Source organism: Hypomesus nipponensis, chromosome 24 (assembly GCF_054491055.1).
Source record: "Hypomesus nipponensis isolate SF chromosome 24, ASM5449105v1, whole genome shotgun sequence".
Lineage (NCBI taxonomy): Eukaryota > Metazoa > Chordata > Actinopteri > Osmeriformes > Osmeridae > Hypomesus > Hypomesus nipponensis.
This window is the reverse complement of record NC_140384.1, coordinates 7,015,224-7,030,880: the sequence shown is the minus strand read 5'-3', so window position 1 is coordinate 7,030,880 and position 15,657 is coordinate 7,015,224. Positions and strand designations below refer to the sequence as shown.

The window sequence follows — 15,657 nt, the reverse complement described above, 5'->3', positions numbered from 1 at the left end:
AATTTACTTTTCAACATAGTTTTATGTTTAAAGAGGCCCATTTATTTCAAGTCCACTAGATGGCAGTATATCATGCCTTTTGGAAGGTACAGGTCAACTCTCTCTCTGGGTGTTTCACATTGGAGTATCCTGGCATTTCCCTCTTATGCATAACTGGTGGAAGTTCTCAAAGTACACAAAGAAGCGGGTGGAGCAGGTAAAGTCAACAGGTTTCTATCTGTATGGGAACTGAAGAGTCTCAGGTGAGCTACTTTCTTGCACGGCAGGACAGCCACTACAGGACTAAGAGGAGTCCTATTTACTCTGGCTGAAGTTGTAGAAGGTACAAAAGCTAGCAGAGGGGAAGGTTCTGTGTGTTAGCAGAGGGGAAGGTTCTGTGTGTTAGCAGAGGGGAAGGTTCTGTGTGTTGGCTCTCTAGGTACTGCTGTATGGTGTTTCTATTCCTCCTGTGGAAGTAAGTCTTGACAAAGAAGAAGTCTGTTTTTCTACCCACATCCTTGTGTGCGTTCTGAGAGGCATGCCAGAGATAGGGTCAGGGGTGAGCAGAGGGCACACCAGAGGGAGGGAGGATTTTAAAGTTGTTATTGTTGGTGATGTGGGATGTGGAAAAACATCCCTCATAACAGTTTACACTAAGGGAAACTTTCCAGAGGTAAGACTCGCTGATCTTGATCATCTACTAACCTGTACGATACTGTATTGTGTATTATTTATAAAAGTCCTACGAACAGGACACTTTTAAATACCATTTCTCTACGTTGCATAGATAATTAATTAATTACATTTGAATAAAACAGTATGTAATATATTGACAACATATTGTAACAGTAAATAATCTTACTCGTATGTTTCAGAAACATATTCCATCTGTGTTTGAAAATGTGGTTGCCAATGTGAGGTATAGAGGGGCTGAGTTTTGCTTACACCTCTACGATACTGCAGGTAAGGTCTGGAACCTACTCTGTACGATACTGCAGGTAAGGTCTGGAACCTACTCTGTACACATGCTTTTGTAAGCACCCGGCAAAACAAGTATGTCAGGTATAGTGGACATTTTGCATTGCAAGTCAAAGATGTCTGAGCAATGCCTTTACAACCTAAGAATGTTAATTTGACTGTAATGAGGATGAATGGTTAACACATTAGGTATAATTGGAGGACGTTAGTAATTAGACTGACTGGAATGTAAAGCCATGCGAATTGTTTTCAGCTTTATTCAAAGCCTATGAACATGCACAATTTTCAATGTGGTAATACGTGTTACATTAACCTTAGGTCGAGAAGACTATGACAGATTACGGCCTCTTTCTTACCAGAACGTCAACCTGGTACTGATCTGTTATGATGTCACCTGCCCGTCATCCTTTGACAATGTTTTGATAAAGGTACCTCACTGTTTTCTTTTGCCATGATCGATTATCTTCTTGTCGGTCGATCTATAATCGATAATCGATTGTAATCTGGGTATTGCATTGTTCACTCAAGACCTTGGTGTAAATGTCCGCCAACATTGTTGGTGATGTTGTTATGTATGCTCTCTCAGTGGTACCCAGAGGTGTATCACTTCTGCCATGGCGTACCAGTCATCCTGGTTGGATGCAAGGCAGATCTACGGAAGGACAAAACCCTGGCAAGAAAGCTCTGGTCCTCAGGCCAAAACCTTATCACATACATCCAGGTACGAACTCTACACATACCTGTAGTGTCCAAATGGTTTAAAATCTATGAAAGGATGAACGTATCCGTACACTGACTAAGAGAGCACTTGCTCCCGAAATCTAAATCATCATAATCTTATTGTTTTCCTCACTCAGGGAGAAGAAACCAAAAGGAAAATAAATGCTGAGCTGTATATGGAATGTTCAGCCAAGTGCAATGAAAACGTGGATGACATATTCAGAGAGGCGACTAAAAAAGCCCTTGCAGCAACGAGCCCAACCAAAAACACAGAGAGGAAGGGGAGGGGGCTTTGTGCACTTCTGTAACAGCCACGAAACCACCAAGTAAACGCTAAGCTAACACTAGTCTGAAAACTGACCAGATAAGGACAACCAGACCTTTGCCTGAATGACGGCTGACATGCTGTAAAGTTTTTTTGCTGACACATTTCTGTGGTTTCCAATCATTACCGAGCACATTCAGGAAAAGACACTGTTTCTGCAAAAACTGTGACTAGAAGAAATAACCAATGGTAGTATTCAAATTTAAACATAAAAACCTTTATTAGTCATAATTTGCCTCTTGCATATGTTTAAAACAAAGGAAAATATGTAGATATACTTTATATAAAATCTTTAAGAATAAATAAACAGTTCATATGGTTCATCTCCTCTGTGATGTTCATAACTACATATTTGTAGAGCACAAAATATTTCCTAAATGAAACTGTAGGCCTATTACACAGACCAAGACTGCAAAGCATGAAAGTAGCCCACATTCAATGGTCAATGCCGTGTGTTTTTCCTAAAAGTGGTTATCTGTACCTAACTGAGAAGATAAATATACAGTGTGTATGAGTGCCTATTCTATGCAGAATTACACTTCGCACTTTGAGAGACCTCTCAAAGTGTGAAGTGTAATTAAGTGCAAAGTGTAAATTTGCTAAGAATAGGTTACTTCACATGAAACAGTCTGAAGATTGCACATAATACGACAGACATTTCAGATGTGCCACAGGACCATTTAAAAAGCTAAAAATCCACACAGGAACCATATATAACTGGAGTGAGCCTTATCATGCAAAAACAATACGTATAAAAGTCACTGTCATCAGTTCACCCTTTACAAACTGTTTTCTCATACAGTTTCATTCTACTGTATCCTTGACAACCCCAACTAGCCTACATTCCTTTTAGCTGAAGGTTATCAGAATCTCCAGATGTCTTCATACAGTATTAGACAATTCTGGACCCAGCCTTGGTTATCCTCATCCCTTACTTGTGACATCACAGATATACAAACGTATTTTTGTGTTTTTTGTTGTTTTTTAACAAAACCTCTGCACCCTAAACGTTTTAAATCCACAAGTAACACCATTGTTGTATTACAGCAGTACATACTATGCATACAGAGCAATGCATTTATTACAGAAACATTATAATTTATTTAACTTTCTTGGTAAAGGGGTACAATAATTGGCTTAGAGCTCATCCAAGTTTGGTATTTCAAAACATGTAACATCTTTGGTTAGACCTCTGCTTCTTTGTAACAAAATACATGGGGGAAAAAAAAACACTTCACAAAAGATCAACATTCACAGAAATCAATTTTCAGCAATTCGGTTAATATGATCAGTCATTTTTCTCTAAGTTTCTCATGACTGGGCAGTAATGTAGATCCCACAAAGTTAATGTTTAAGAATACCAAGAACTTGTTAACTGTAACACTGCTATGACGCATTAACAAGAGTACATGTTCCATTACTCCACTGATAGAGAGACTCTACAATCTGATTCTCTGGGAGTCAGGTGGCAGAGCGGTTAGGGAATCGTGCTAGTAATCTGGAGGTTGCCAGTTCAATTCCTGGCCATGCCAAATGACGCAAGGCACCTCACCCTACTTGCCTATGGGGGAATGCCCCTGTACTTACTGCAAGTCACTCTGGATAAGAGCGTCTGCTAAATGACTAAAATGTAGAGCGTCTGCTAAATGACTAAAATGTAAAATGTAAATGATTTAACATGACATGAGAAATTGGCAGTGATAGTATCTAATCTCCTGTTGTTTTTTGACTGATTCTGTAAACTGTAGCTCGGAGTAACTGAAAAGCCCTGCTGGTGTATTAAGGTTTATGCGACGTGCTGAATTACAATACACAGACTGACACCCTTACTTGGTGAATTGATGTAAATGCGAATGAAAATCATCAAATATTTCACAAAAGTAGTTGAAGGTGTAAAACCTAGTATTTCTGATCAGTATTAGAAATGGACGACAGGACTTAGACAGTCCGATTCTCCCCGGTGGTCCAGTTGATTCTGAAGACGGGTGATATTGGACAGCTCTTCTAGTTCCTTGATCTGCCGGTCAGTTTTGTGACTGACCAGTGTGCGGTAGAAGTGCACAGCAAACACAATGAACACCAGACCGAAAGGCACCATGATGGAAGTGGAGGCGATGGCTGCTGCCTCACCCGAGCTGATGGTACCGTTGATCTTCCCGCCTCTGAGCGGCAAGAACTTGACCCAGCACAAGAGAACCACCTCGGTAAGGAACAACAGGGTGCCGATGACGGTGGAGAACGCCCAGGCCAGCTCAATGTAGTGGTGCATACGCTCATGGGGAGACTCATTCACTGAGTTCAAGTTGTGGACATTGCTCACCGCTTCAAGGTTTGGAAGGATGCAGGTGCTGATCATGAGAGCGAAGAGGTGCACCGCTACAAGGACGGTAGTGCAGGCGCTGAAGGCAATCAGCAGCCCCGGGGGATACGTATGGTCTGGCTCCAATTGCACCTCCACCATAGCCACCTAGACCAAAAATTAAAATGAAAATAAAAGGTTCAAAGCTACAATGTATACCATTTGATTTTAATATATGCAAATGCAGTTATCATACTGTAATAAAGAATACCAAAATTGATCGCGAAAATCGTCAATGGCTTCTAAATTACACTCGAGGCAAGATTGCTGACACCAAACTTCACGCGCGAGTCATACGAAGTCTCACTGCGTCACACATTTGCAGAGTAGCCTATCGTATTTTACACCAACACACTAACTTGTATGTACTTAAAACTATTAACACCATGCTACTAAACATACACAGTTAAGTGGCTAACCGTAGACTAGATATGTCATCAAATGTTGCCAACTAGAACTAAAGAGCGTTCTTGACCATTTCATTTGACAGGGCATGACAGACCGCGTTAGGTCGCTATGTGCATTAACATTCGTCCTCTAGTTTAGCCAACTTTCCGTCTATTGTAACGTTACTCACCATTGCAAAACCAGACAAAAGGGCTGATGTCCGACTTGTAGCCTTCAATTTGGCACGGCTCAGATATAACTTTCTCCATGACAAAGCTTGTAAAGAGTGTTCGTTCAAACTCATTTTGGTGTTGCTAGCTCTGCTACCTTACCCAACTTTTCAAAACTTTCTAGCAAGCAAGCAATGTTGTGCTACTAGCTAACAATTAACCTTTTCTATCTCAGCACTTGGAATTCGTTTAGTAGACTTTGTGACTTAAAAGTTCACGTGATTTAGCTAAGTATATATATTTAAAAGTCTAACCACAATGTACTCCTTAGAATGAGACTATATACAAAAAGTGTGCAACTTAGCTTGCTGGCTACATCCCAAAACTTCAAGCTAGTGCAGCAGTTTGTAATTCAGGAAACTCTTAACAGAAATTGTGCTAGCCACCCACAATCCAACAGTGCTCTGCTGAAGACTGTACATCCGAGGTAAGGTTGATATTGTAACTTTATTTTTTACTTTGTTCCATTTGGTCATACATACACGAGTTCACATCTGATTTTAATTTGTGTGTATATACTGGAGACATTCTTTCAATCTCTCAGATTTAACCGTGTTTTAGTTTCAGTGTTGATGTTTTATTAAGTCTTAACACGTGAAAATTGGACTTCAGCTCGATTTATTTCGACTCCCTCTCAGCTGCTAGTAATTAATATTAATTAGGCTGCACACAGAATTGGACCAGGTAAGTCAATTAGAATTGTGAAGGTCCGGCAACATATAAAATGTTTATAACTATACAGAAACAATTAATGTGCTAGCGTGTAATCCCACATCTTTTGTCTTGCTTTAGAATTATTATAATTTTTTTTATCTACGAGTTTGAACCATACACTTATGAATTAAGAGAACAAAGCAGTGGTATGTGACTGCCATCTGCTGGATATCATAGTGGATATCTTGTGCATAGATGGTGAAGAAAAAATTGTGATTGTGTGTAACTTACATTTGTGGCCAAGGTTATTTGTGATACACATTAAGTATACTAATCGAATTACTTCCCTTTAGTTACACCCTGATACCACCCCTCCTCAGATATCTGGAATTGCACAGTGAAACACATTGGTTTGTCAGGTATTTTAGTACAAGTTGCACAACTTGCACTTACACAGTAAACAAGATCAATCAGACTTGGCAACCTGTAGGCTAAATTTGGCCTGTAAACTTCTGGGGATAAATTAATGTAGTCGTCATGTAAACAACATGTTGTTTGTCAAGCAAGCTGAAACAAACAAGGAACAAGAAAGTTCCAGGGCAGAGCAATCAAACTCAGATAAATGGATTGCTTCCTGCTTTTTAAAGTGAAAGACATATATCTTTGTAACTGAGGAACTTAAATGTGTGACATCTCACACAACAATATGTTGTACAGTATATATTCCAAACCACCCACCCATTCACCCATCCATCCCCCCCCCCCCCCCCCAGTCCTGCATATCCAAATATCCAAGGAGACAGATGTCTTCCCCCTGCTCCTTTCTCCTCCAGTGACCCTCTGTCTGGGCTATTCCTGTGGCTGTTCCCCCCCCCCAGTCCCCCTAGGCCCACCCTTCCTGAGTCTGGGCCATAATACCTCCATGGTCTAGGCGCCCTTTGTAAGCAACCCCGTAACCGAATGCCATCTGCCTCTCCATTGGCTTGGCCTGCACCCCCCCCCCCCTCCCTGACCTTCCCAACGCATATTCATGAGGCTTCTTGTCGCCCTTGTGTGTGCCTGCGCAGCTGCCTGTTCCTGAGCTGTGTGCGTGAAGAGAGAGGGAGAGAGAGAGGGGGACGGAAAAGAGTGTTGGAACACCAGAGCAGCTCTGGGCTGAATTCAGCCATGTCAGTTTTCTCGACACCAAACAAACGATGAGAACTGAAGAACCATGGCCATGTCACTGAGTGCGGATGATGAGGATTACGATTCAGAATCTGAACAGGTCAGAGAACGCTGGATTTGACTGTTTGCCTAATGCTGCCTACAAGCTACAAGTAATACTGTTGGCTACATGTTTTCTTATTTTCCCCCTGCCTTTAAATCTTCCACCTTCTCTCTCTAATCTAGCAGATGTAAGATGGTATGGTAGGCTACTGTGTATTAAGTACTCATGAGATCTGTTCTTATTTACCTTTTCAACGGTAAAATAATAGAATTGTGTTAGCAGAGCACCAGTTCATTTCCCTTTGCTCGGAAACAGAGCCGAGCCAGTTCTTTTTAAAGTATGAGAGAGAAAAATGAAACAGAAAGGGCGTTGTAGGATGGCTGGCCTACATCTGTCAAACAGCTTCCACAGATATTGAACTGTCCTGTTTCTTGTCGGGGTGAGGTTCGACCAGGTAGAAAAGCGATCCTTTAAGGATCCGGTGTGAACAGTGATCAGAGGGTGTGAGCGAATAAGAAGCAGCATGACTCTACATGTGAATGTCCCTCTCCACTATCCCTGGGGCCCCAGTGCCACATTTACCACTAAACAAACGATACAATCATGTGGTTAAAAATCAGGATTTTTTTGGCCCCTTTTTAACAGTTGTGACCTTTGCTTCAGAAAACATGCGTAAGACTTTAGGAATGTTCTTTTTTGTCTTTTCTGGGTTTTTTTTTTACAGCAGTGCATGCTTGCCCATATAAACTGAGGTCATAGAGAGCTTCTCAACGTCTGCTAACAACTCTTTACTATGACTTGAATGTATAAACCAACCTGTATTTAAGTAATCATCTTTTCGTTTTTCTTCTTACTATATCCCCCTACTGCTCTGTGCCTTTAAGAAGGCTTGAGGCAATGTTGTTTCGCAGGAACTGGGGAGGGGGGATGGGAAGAAGGAACAATGAAGAGCTCTCACAGCACTTGACCGTTTCTGCCTGTTAGCCCACTTTAAGCTGTAGGCTACTCTACTAGCAGCAAATACATGCAAGACCAGTAGGGATCGTAGATCAGTGAAAGAAGAGTACATTCAAATGGGTTGACACGAGGCGTAGGCATATTAGTGTAACAGTGAAATTGAAGCACACTTTGAAGCCCCTGCTTCAAGCTTGTGTACATTGTTGCATGGTTGTTCAGGGCCAGAAGCATTGCAGCACAACACATAAAGCCACACACCAATTGTTCATAAAGGAGCTTGGTTAGACCTCTTTTTCTTTTGGCAGAGTAATAGGGGAGTTGTGGACCTTCCTCTTCCTCCCTTTTGTGTTCTGTGGTATCTGTCTGCTAAAGTCAGGCAGATGGTGAATCTTGTGACTTCCTCCCACTGAAATCCACACTGAAATTATGAGTCAGAAGACTGTACTCAGATAGGGGTTTGAGTTAGCGTTCTGAGCCCTCAGCAAACCGGCCTCGCATTCCTGGCACGTTACTCAACCAAGTTACAGTAAATGCTAGTCTGCTGTTTTTGTAGCATACCTTAAAGGAATATCAGGCCCTTTGCACTTATGTAATATAAACTTCTGTTTTATGATTCTGCTGTTAGATCCTAAGGGAACCTGAGGCGAACTACATGTTTGAAGAATTGTCACCTGTTTATCATGAATTTGTGCAAACATGTCATTTGAGTGACAGGGAGAGCCCGTATAGGTTTCAGGTGGAAGCAGTTCAGTTCTCGGGCTCAATTAATGCATCTTATATGGGAGGAAGGATGCATATCTGATCAAAGTTTTCGAAAAGGGGAGTCATATTACCCAATCACAGTCAGCTTTTGTGCAATGTTGATATTCTCAACCTTTGCAGCCTGTTCCCTCCTTCTGAGGTGTTCCTCATTTCTGTCTTTGCAGATTTACTGTGAAAAGAGTGACTGTGTCCTTGATCCAGCTGTTAATTGCGTCACTAGTAGCAATGGATGTCTCCTGTTCTCCAGTCTGTTCAGACCTGTGTGTTGTTGCTGTTCTGTTAACCTGGCAAACCAGTTTGGTTGAGTTTTTCTAGGTTCATGACAGGTGCTATGTGGCAAATCGTGAGACCAATCCAGGAAAAGGTTAACACAACAAAGCTCACCAAACCTGAAAACTCTTCTTTGTATAACTTTGATAATGGAACGTCTTCCTGAAGAAAAGGTTATTCTGGTCTCCACTGAGGAACACTCTGTTCCCAAGGAACCAGTGTTGTTGTGTTTTCTTACTTTCTAAGCCCTTTTCAAAAATTCTGTTAGTTTTCATAAGATTAAGGATGTTTTTGTCCTGTATTGTCTATATCTGTTCCTGAAGGGAGATTACGTAAGAGCCATGACACAGTTATGTGGTTGTGGAGCAGTTTCTCCTGTTGTTGACTAATCGTGACTAATGCTAATTTGAGATCAGCATTTTACCTAAGGGCATGCGGTTTCATCATTTAATCAGTTATCTATATCTATCATTTTAATCATTAATCGCTTGGTTATATTGACTGACTTCTTGTCCATGTTAAATGTTGGGTGATGTAATATTTAGCAGTTACATCATTTTACAAAGTTCTGGCCTTGTAATAGGTACTTATTAATATGGTGGTCAAAGGTGTGCTCCTTCATTATGTACTTAGTTGTCAAGGAGACGCAGGACAGAACACTAACCCTGAAGTCATAATGAGAGGACTCCGTGGTAGTCATCAGACTTCAGTCTTTTCTCTTTAACAGACTCAATAATCTGAAAATCTGACCCCAATCTCAAATTTCATTTAGACTGGAATGTCAAGGTCTGTCTTCCAATTGCCCCTGCCCTGCCCTTCCACGGAGCGAGCGAGGAAGGGAAAAAATACAGAGATTTGCTTTCCATTTCCCTCATTGATCACGCCACATACCAATGCCTTTTGGAACCGCCCCTGGGAGAACAATCTGGCGAAGCCACCGCATGAATCACAAACTTCATTATTCTACTATTGATTGGTTATACAACCACAGGCTGGTTTGTGTTCTCCTTGAGAAAAAGCACTAGTTTACGGCCGCAAAAGCCATTTTGAAAAGGCTCTCTTTCGAATCAATTATAATCGTTCACAATTCCTCCAAGCCTTCATTACAACTAAAGAACTGTTCATTGCTGCTTTCTCTTTTCTCCTCCCCCCATAAGTTCTCTTCAAACGCTGAGCACAAGCAAAGCAAAGTGTTGCCTTGGCAACACTGGAATCTGCAGCAAGAAATATGTATCTGTGAGGGTTTAGAAAAAATCACTGAAAAAGCTTTGGGGGATGCAGTGGGATCACTGGCTCACATTTCTACCTCCTATGTTATTGTGTGTTTTCATAGAGTGAAGAGGTTATATTCAGACGTGGCACTGTCATCTGGAATGCTATTATTAATGCTATTCTTTGTAGCTCCTGCTAGGGCCTGTTGCAGTTAGTTGTTGGTATTAGTAGGTGATTGCATCCCACTGATGGATGTTTGACCAGAATGATCTCTTTTGGTTTCCCCCAGCAACGGGCAGCCAATCGGCCAAAGCCCAAGATGGGGACGCCAGCTGCCGTCAAGCTGCCGTCCAATCGCAGCTCGTCTGGTGCGAGGCGCCGGCGGACACGCTGTCGGAAGTGCGAGGCATGCCTGAGGACCGAATGCGGCGAGTGTCACTTCTGCAAAGACATGAAGAAGTTTGGAGGTCCGGGTCGCATGAAGCAGTCATGTATCATGAGGCAGTGCATCGCGGTGAGTTACCGGTTATCAGTTCTGAGGTCATCAGTTCTGAGGTTATCCTCTGCTGCGCTAAATGCGGCAAATAAGCTGTTGCTGAATGTTCATGTTGCCCTTTTTTTGTTGTTGCCTTGTTCCCCTTCCAGCCGGTTCTTCCCCACACGGCCGTGTGTGTGGTGTGTGGAGAAGCAGGCAAGGAGGATACACAGGAGGAGGAAGAGGACAAGTTCAACGTCATGCTCATGGAGTGCTCCATCTGCAATGAGATAGTTCATCCCAACTGTCTCAAGGTGAGGGGGAACTTGGCCCTAGGACTGTTGATGCCTCTGTCTGAAGCAGGTGATTTGCGTGCTGTGTGACTCACACCAAAGGGTAATGGATCTGGAATTTGCATATGTAGTGTCATTCCAAAGCTTTGACTCAGGGCTTTAGAGGCGCAAACTTCCTGTTTACTGAGCCAACTTGTAATTTTCCCCTAAATTTGAATGAAGTGCTGTTGGCTGGTTGCGATGAGGCGCTGCAGAATAAGCGGATGTTACAGGTTGAGTTCAATGCAGAGTAGAAAAATAAATAAAGCCGATCGACCTCCTAGCAAATACGACAAAACGGAACAAGCCTAAGCACGACTGCTGAAACCTGCAGTGCGTCAGAGCTTAGCTACATTGCACATCTCGTTTGCTGCTACACTCAAAATAGGGACCCTATAGATCGAACAGATCTTGGTGGTGCAGTATGTTAGTCAAGATTGTCACTTCCTGGTGCCGTGCACTTTGTGACATATCACAGCAGTTGTAGACGTTCGAGGTATTTAAACGGTGAAAAGCATCCAGCTTCCTCATTCCAGTTCAACTTTCATATCCCTGTTATGTCTCTTTTGGGTGAACACATTGTACAAAAGACAAATCTCTTCTGCTTTTACTTCACAAGTGTTTCTTTTACTTTATTTGCTGGTGTTTTAGGTTAAAGATACTTCGGGCGTGGTGAATGAAGAACTCCCTAACTGTTGGGAATGTCCCAAATGCAATTATGCCGGGAAAACTGGAAAAGTGAGTACCAACATGAGGCCAGAGGGGCGCATTACAAAGTACCCCAGTCAGCATTTTAAGGCTTCCTTATATTCTAAAGCAAATGCACCCTTTTATGACCAGACACAGGTAAACCTTATACATGTGCAACAGATTGTGTTTTTCACTGCATTTCTTAAGATTGCAATATCAAAAACATGCTGCCCTGCCTTTCGTATTGTGGTTTCCACTTCCTGTGTGCCGGGCTAACAGTGTCACATGATGTTTCTGCTCTTGTCACAGTTAAGGTGTTTGCCACAGAGTAATCTAGGGGTACGACACTGGACCATTACATGTGGGCCCATCCACGTGCACTGTAGTTAATGAGTTAGGGTGACCTGACCTCTCCCGCAGCTTCTGGTCCGACGACCTCCTTTCCTATAGGCAAAAGGTATAAAGTTGTCTTGCCCCTTTTCTCTCCTTTTGGTCTGCAAGCAAAAAAGAGGTCCGGGGTTCAAGTACGCCTCCAACCTCCCAGGCTCCCTGCTGAGGGAGCAGAAGGCCGCCAAGGAGGAGGCGGACGCTGGGGGCTCGGTCCGGAGGCGGGAGGAGACCCCCAGGCACCGGCTGGAGGAGCCCGTCAGCCGCCAGCCGCCTCTCCTGTCGCCCAGCTGCTTGCCTCGGCCCCGACTGGAGGACAAACTGAGGAAGAAGAGGAAGCTGTTCGACGACGACGAGGAAGAGGACCTCGGCGTGAGGAAGAAGGTAGGGGGGCTTTGAAATACGAGGCTCGCTTGTGACTGATGAGGAACCAGTTTGACCGTGTTTTTTTCACCATCATTTGACCATTTTGTTGGGTGCAGACATGGAGCTGTGTTATGTTGTGCTGTAGAAACCATGTTGTGCTAAATATATCCCTCTTTTCTCTCTCTCGCAGGGCAAGTCAGCTGATCCTCTCTTCCCCAAACTTCTCCATCAAATCAAGACGGAGGAAGAGGACCAAGAGGAGGAGGAAGAAGAGGAAGAGGATGAGGAGGAGCAGGAACCTTTCTACCGGCGTGTCCTCGAAAGGGACGAGGCCGATGACGAAGAGGACACCAAGGCCGACCTGCCGAGTCCTCACCTCAAGACGCCTTTCCTGGACAGCGACCAGTCGCACTGTAGCTCTCCCCGGGCGGGGCCCAGCAGCGAGGGAGGAAGCGAGACCCAGGAGAAGGGCCCGCGGCCCAAAGCCCGTCGCAAGCGCCGCATCCCCAACAAGGAGCTGAGCAAGGAGCTGAGCAAAGCCCTCAACCAGGAGATCCAGAAGACCGAGGAGTCCCTGGCCAATGAGAACCGCCAGCCCCTCAAGGAGGAGCCCGAGAGCGAGAACGAGGAGCCCAAAAGGCCCTTCCGGAACGGCGGCGGCGGCGGCGGCGACCTGGGAGGAGAGCGGCCCCACCTCAGGACCAGGGAGATGAACGGTACCCCCTGGGAGCTGCGCCACTTCTACCCCAGTCAGATCACCCCTCTGGGCTTCAACAGGAGCTCCCCCGCCACCCGGCCCCTGCCCCCGCGCTCCCCGCCCAAGTGTGTCCAAATGGAGAGACACGTCATCCGCCCGCCCCCCATCAGCCCCCCTCCGGACAGGCTGCCCCTCACGGACGGCAAGACCCACGCCATGCAGCGGGAGGTTTGGATGAAGATCTTCGGGTACCTCCCTCACAAGGATCTGTGTGTCAACATGCGGGTCTGCAAGACCTGGAACAGATGGTAAGGGCTCTGTTCTTCTAGAACTCTGCTTTTGCCTCGGTTTAGTCAGTTGAATCAGTCATGGGAGGCCCATAAATACTTTACCAGTACGTTATGGGCGCAACCCACACACTCTAAATTCCTTCACTGCTAGAAAGGAGTGTTCTGAACTCGATTGTCTGCCTGCCTGCCTGCCTGTTACCTTGCCCAGGTGTTGTGATAAGAGGCTGTGGACCCGGATTGACCTGAATCGCTGCAAGGCCATCTCTCCGCTCATGCTCAGTGGCATCATCCGCAGACAGCCTGTCTCCCTGGATCTCAGCTGGACCAACATCTCCAAGAAACAGCTCAGCTGGCTCATCAACCGATTACCAGGTAGGCGAGGCAGGAAGAGGAACACGACCCGACTTGCTGGTCACCTGTGAGGCAGGATCACCCGATCTCATACTGATCCGTTCAGAGTATATCCGCATGCTTTGATCGTGTCTCAGAATTGATGTGTTCTCTGTGTGTGTGTGTGTGTTCTCTGTGTGTGTGTGTGTGTGTATGTATGTGTGTGTGTGTGTGTGTCAGGTCTGAGGGTGCTGCTGCTGTCAGGCTGCTCCTGGGTGGCCGTGTCGGCCCTGAGCACCTCCAGCTGCCCTCCGCTCCGCACCCTGGACGTCCAGTGGGTGGAGGGGCTCAAAGACGCCCAGATGAGAGACCTGCTGTCCCCACCAACAGACAACAGACCAGGTGGAGAATCAAACTGATTATTACGGGTGTTAGATCGCCCCCTGGTGGCACCACCAAACCAAACCAGTATCAAAACGGTTGATGTGGTTAAGAGCGAGTTTAACAGTTACTGGTCAGTTTAAAATAAAATCATTTTAGTCCTCTTAAAAACTTGCTAAAGCTAGTGTTTGACCCACGTGTGTTATCTTCAAACCCTTCAGGTCAGATGGATAACCGCTGTAAGCTGAGGAACATAGTGGACCTGCGCCTGGCTGGCCTGGATATCACAGACGCGTCTCTGCGTCTCATCATCCGACAGATGCCTTCGCTGTCCAGCCTTGACCTCAGCTACTGCAACCACATCAACGACCAGTCGGTCAACCTGCTGACGGCAGCAGGAACCACCACCAGAGACTCCCTCACGTCGGTCAACCTGTCAGGTGAGAATGGTCCTGTTCTCGCTGAGCGGGCCTCACCACTGCATCACACATGCTGTGCCAGGACTTATGTTTTTGTCATTGTTTTATCGCCACACGGCTTTGGAGCTCATTGTGTGATGTTGTTGTGTCTCCCTCCAGTGTGTAACAGGGTGACAGACCACTCCCTCACCTTTTTCAAGCGCTGTGGAAGCATCTGTCAAATCGACCTCCGCTACTGCAAACAGGTGACCAAGACAGCCTGCGAACGCTTCATAGCAGAGATGTCTGTCAGTGTGCAGTTCGGACTGAAGGAAGACAAATTGCTGCAGAAGCTCAGCTAGTTTTCTGTGAGAACTAGGGCTGAGGTCCAAATGTATGCGCAAACAAGAGACTAACTAAATGCACTAAATGGAGCAACAAGGTTTCCCCACTGAACCTGGTTGGTTTTGTACATTTTATTTCCTCTTCTGTGTTAAGATTCCTGAGTCCTCACTGTCAGAGGAGAAGCAGTGTCTTGAACATGTTCTTCGTTCTTGTCATTGGTGTCTTTATGGATATTACCGCACCCCAACGCACTCAAAAGTGGAGTCTTTGTACAAAGGGGTAGGATGTATAACTCCTGGAGAAAAGGTGTCGAGGGAAGTCAAAGCATGAGTGTTTTTGTGCTGTTTAGATTGTACCTTTATAATGGTTTGTGGTTTTGTTGAATTGACTTTGTTTGGCTGTGTATTTCTACCTGTTAGAAATGTGTTAAATGTAAAAAAATATATTTTTTATACAACCATCATTTACACATCTGGCAATAAGGCAACATTTTTTGAGTAATTTAATGTTTGCAGTTCCACACACTCCCACATACAGTTTGTTGAACGGTTCTCAGATATCTCTAAGGACTGGATAGTGCTCTTATAAAGTCTGCCTTGACCCAGGTATATATTTAGAATGCTGTGGTTTCCATGACACGTGCCAAAGCGACTGACTTTGGCTGGATTTACTTTATTAAAATATGAAAATTTGATATAATTGTCATAAATGTCTAAATGAAATATTTGGTCAATAAATGACTAAAATATAATGGGTTTAAAATGTATTTTTGCTTCTACAGATGCACATGTTAAATGTACAGTAAATCTAAAACCTATGGTAGGTCCCAATACTAATACTACCATACTATTTAGCATGCTAGATACTATATAAATATATCCTATTGTAGGATGGGAATTGTGATACATAAGCTGTGTTCATAT

The 15,657-nt window shown here is 44.3% G+C and overlaps 3 protein-coding genes across 6 annotated transcripts; 2 read left to right on the top strand and 1 right to left on the bottom strand.

Moving 5' to 3' along the window:
- Positions 1–142: 142 nt before the first annotated feature.
- On the top strand, positions 143–2,259 carry LOC146232952 (rho-related GTP-binding protein RhoF-like). Its single transcript, XM_084690085.1, has 5 exons — positions 143–652; positions 855–942; positions 1,276–1,385; positions 1,544–1,678; positions 1,815–2,259. The coding sequence occupies exons 1-5, from the start codon at positions 518–520 to the stop codon at positions 1,983–1,985; spliced, it is 639 nt and encodes a 212-aa protein (XP_084546211.1). The 5' UTR covers positions 143–517; the 3' UTR covers positions 1,986–2,259.
- On the bottom strand, positions 2,198–5,331 carry orai1a (ORAI calcium release-activated calcium modulator 1a). Its single transcript, XM_084690084.1, has 2 exons — positions 4,939–5,331; positions 2,198–4,469 (listed from the first exon to the last, which is right to left on the bottom strand). Exons 1-2 carry the CDS (start codon positions 5,050–5,052, stop codon positions 3,921–3,923), a joined length of 663 nt encoding a protein of 220 aa, XP_084546210.1. The 5' UTR covers positions 5,053–5,331; the 3' UTR covers positions 2,198–3,920.
- On the top strand, positions 5,284–15,485 carry kdm2ba (lysine (K)-specific demethylase 2Ba). Of its 4 annotated transcripts, none has more exons than XM_084690079.1 (12): positions 5,284–5,405; positions 6,700–6,899; positions 10,333–10,557; positions 10,689–10,832; positions 11,502–11,588; positions 12,042–12,311; positions 12,484–13,298; positions 13,489–13,652; positions 13,851–14,012; positions 14,213–14,431; positions 14,570–14,655; positions 14,888–15,485. In XM_084690079.1, exons 2-12 carry the CDS (start codon positions 6,846–6,848, stop codon positions 15,062–15,064), a joined length of 2,403 nt encoding a protein of 800 aa, XP_084546205.1. In that variant the 5' UTR covers positions 5,284–5,405; positions 6,700–6,845; the 3' UTR covers positions 15,065–15,485. The 4 variants fall into 4 exon arrangements, with proteins under 4 accessions (XP_084546205.1, XP_084546204.1, XP_084546207.1 ...); XM_084690078.1 differs by having other exon boundaries at positions 11,502–11,590; positions 12,035–12,311; XM_084690081.1 differs by having other exon boundaries at positions 14,570–15,030.
- The last annotated feature ends 172 nt before the right edge of the window (positions 15,486–15,657 follow it).

What these genes read in the sequence shown, in the direction of transcription:
- LOC146232952 (XM_084690085.1), top strand. Translation starts at nt 518, where the DNA reads ATGCCAGAGATAGGGTCAGGGGTGAGCAGAGGGCACACCAGAGGGAGG. An exon ending in CTAAGGGAAACTTTCCAGAG is followed by an intron (nt 653 to 854) that starts GTAAGACTCGCT and finishes CGTATGTTTCAG; the next exon opens with AAACATATTCCATCTGTGTT. An exon ending in ACACCTCTACGATACTGCAG is followed by an intron (nt 943 to 1,275) that starts GTAAGGTCTGGA and finishes CATTAACCTTAG; the next exon opens with GTCGAGAAGACTATGACAGA.
- orai1a (XM_084690084.1), bottom strand. Translation starts at nt 5,052, where the DNA reads ATGAGTTTGAACGAACACTCTTTACAAGCTTTGTCATGGAGAAAGTTA. An exon ending in TTTTGTCTGGTTTTGCAATG is followed by an intron (nt 4,470 to 4,938) that starts GTGAGTAACGTT and finishes TTTTTGGTCTAG; the next exon opens with GTGGCTATGGTGGAGGTGCA.
- kdm2ba (XM_084690078.1), top strand. Translation starts at nt 6,846, where the DNA reads ATGGCCATGTCACTGAGTGCGGATGATGAGGATTACGATTCAGAATCT. An exon ending in TCATGAGGCAGTGCATCGCG is followed by an intron (nt 10,558 to 10,688) that starts GTGAGTTACCGG and finishes TTCCCCTTCCAG; the next exon opens with CCGGTTCTTCCCCACACGGC. An exon ending in ACCTCCGCTACTGCAAACAG is followed by an intron (nt 14,656 to 14,887) that starts GTGACCAAGACA and finishes TTCTGTGTTAAG; the next exon opens with ATTCCTGAGTCCTCACTGTC.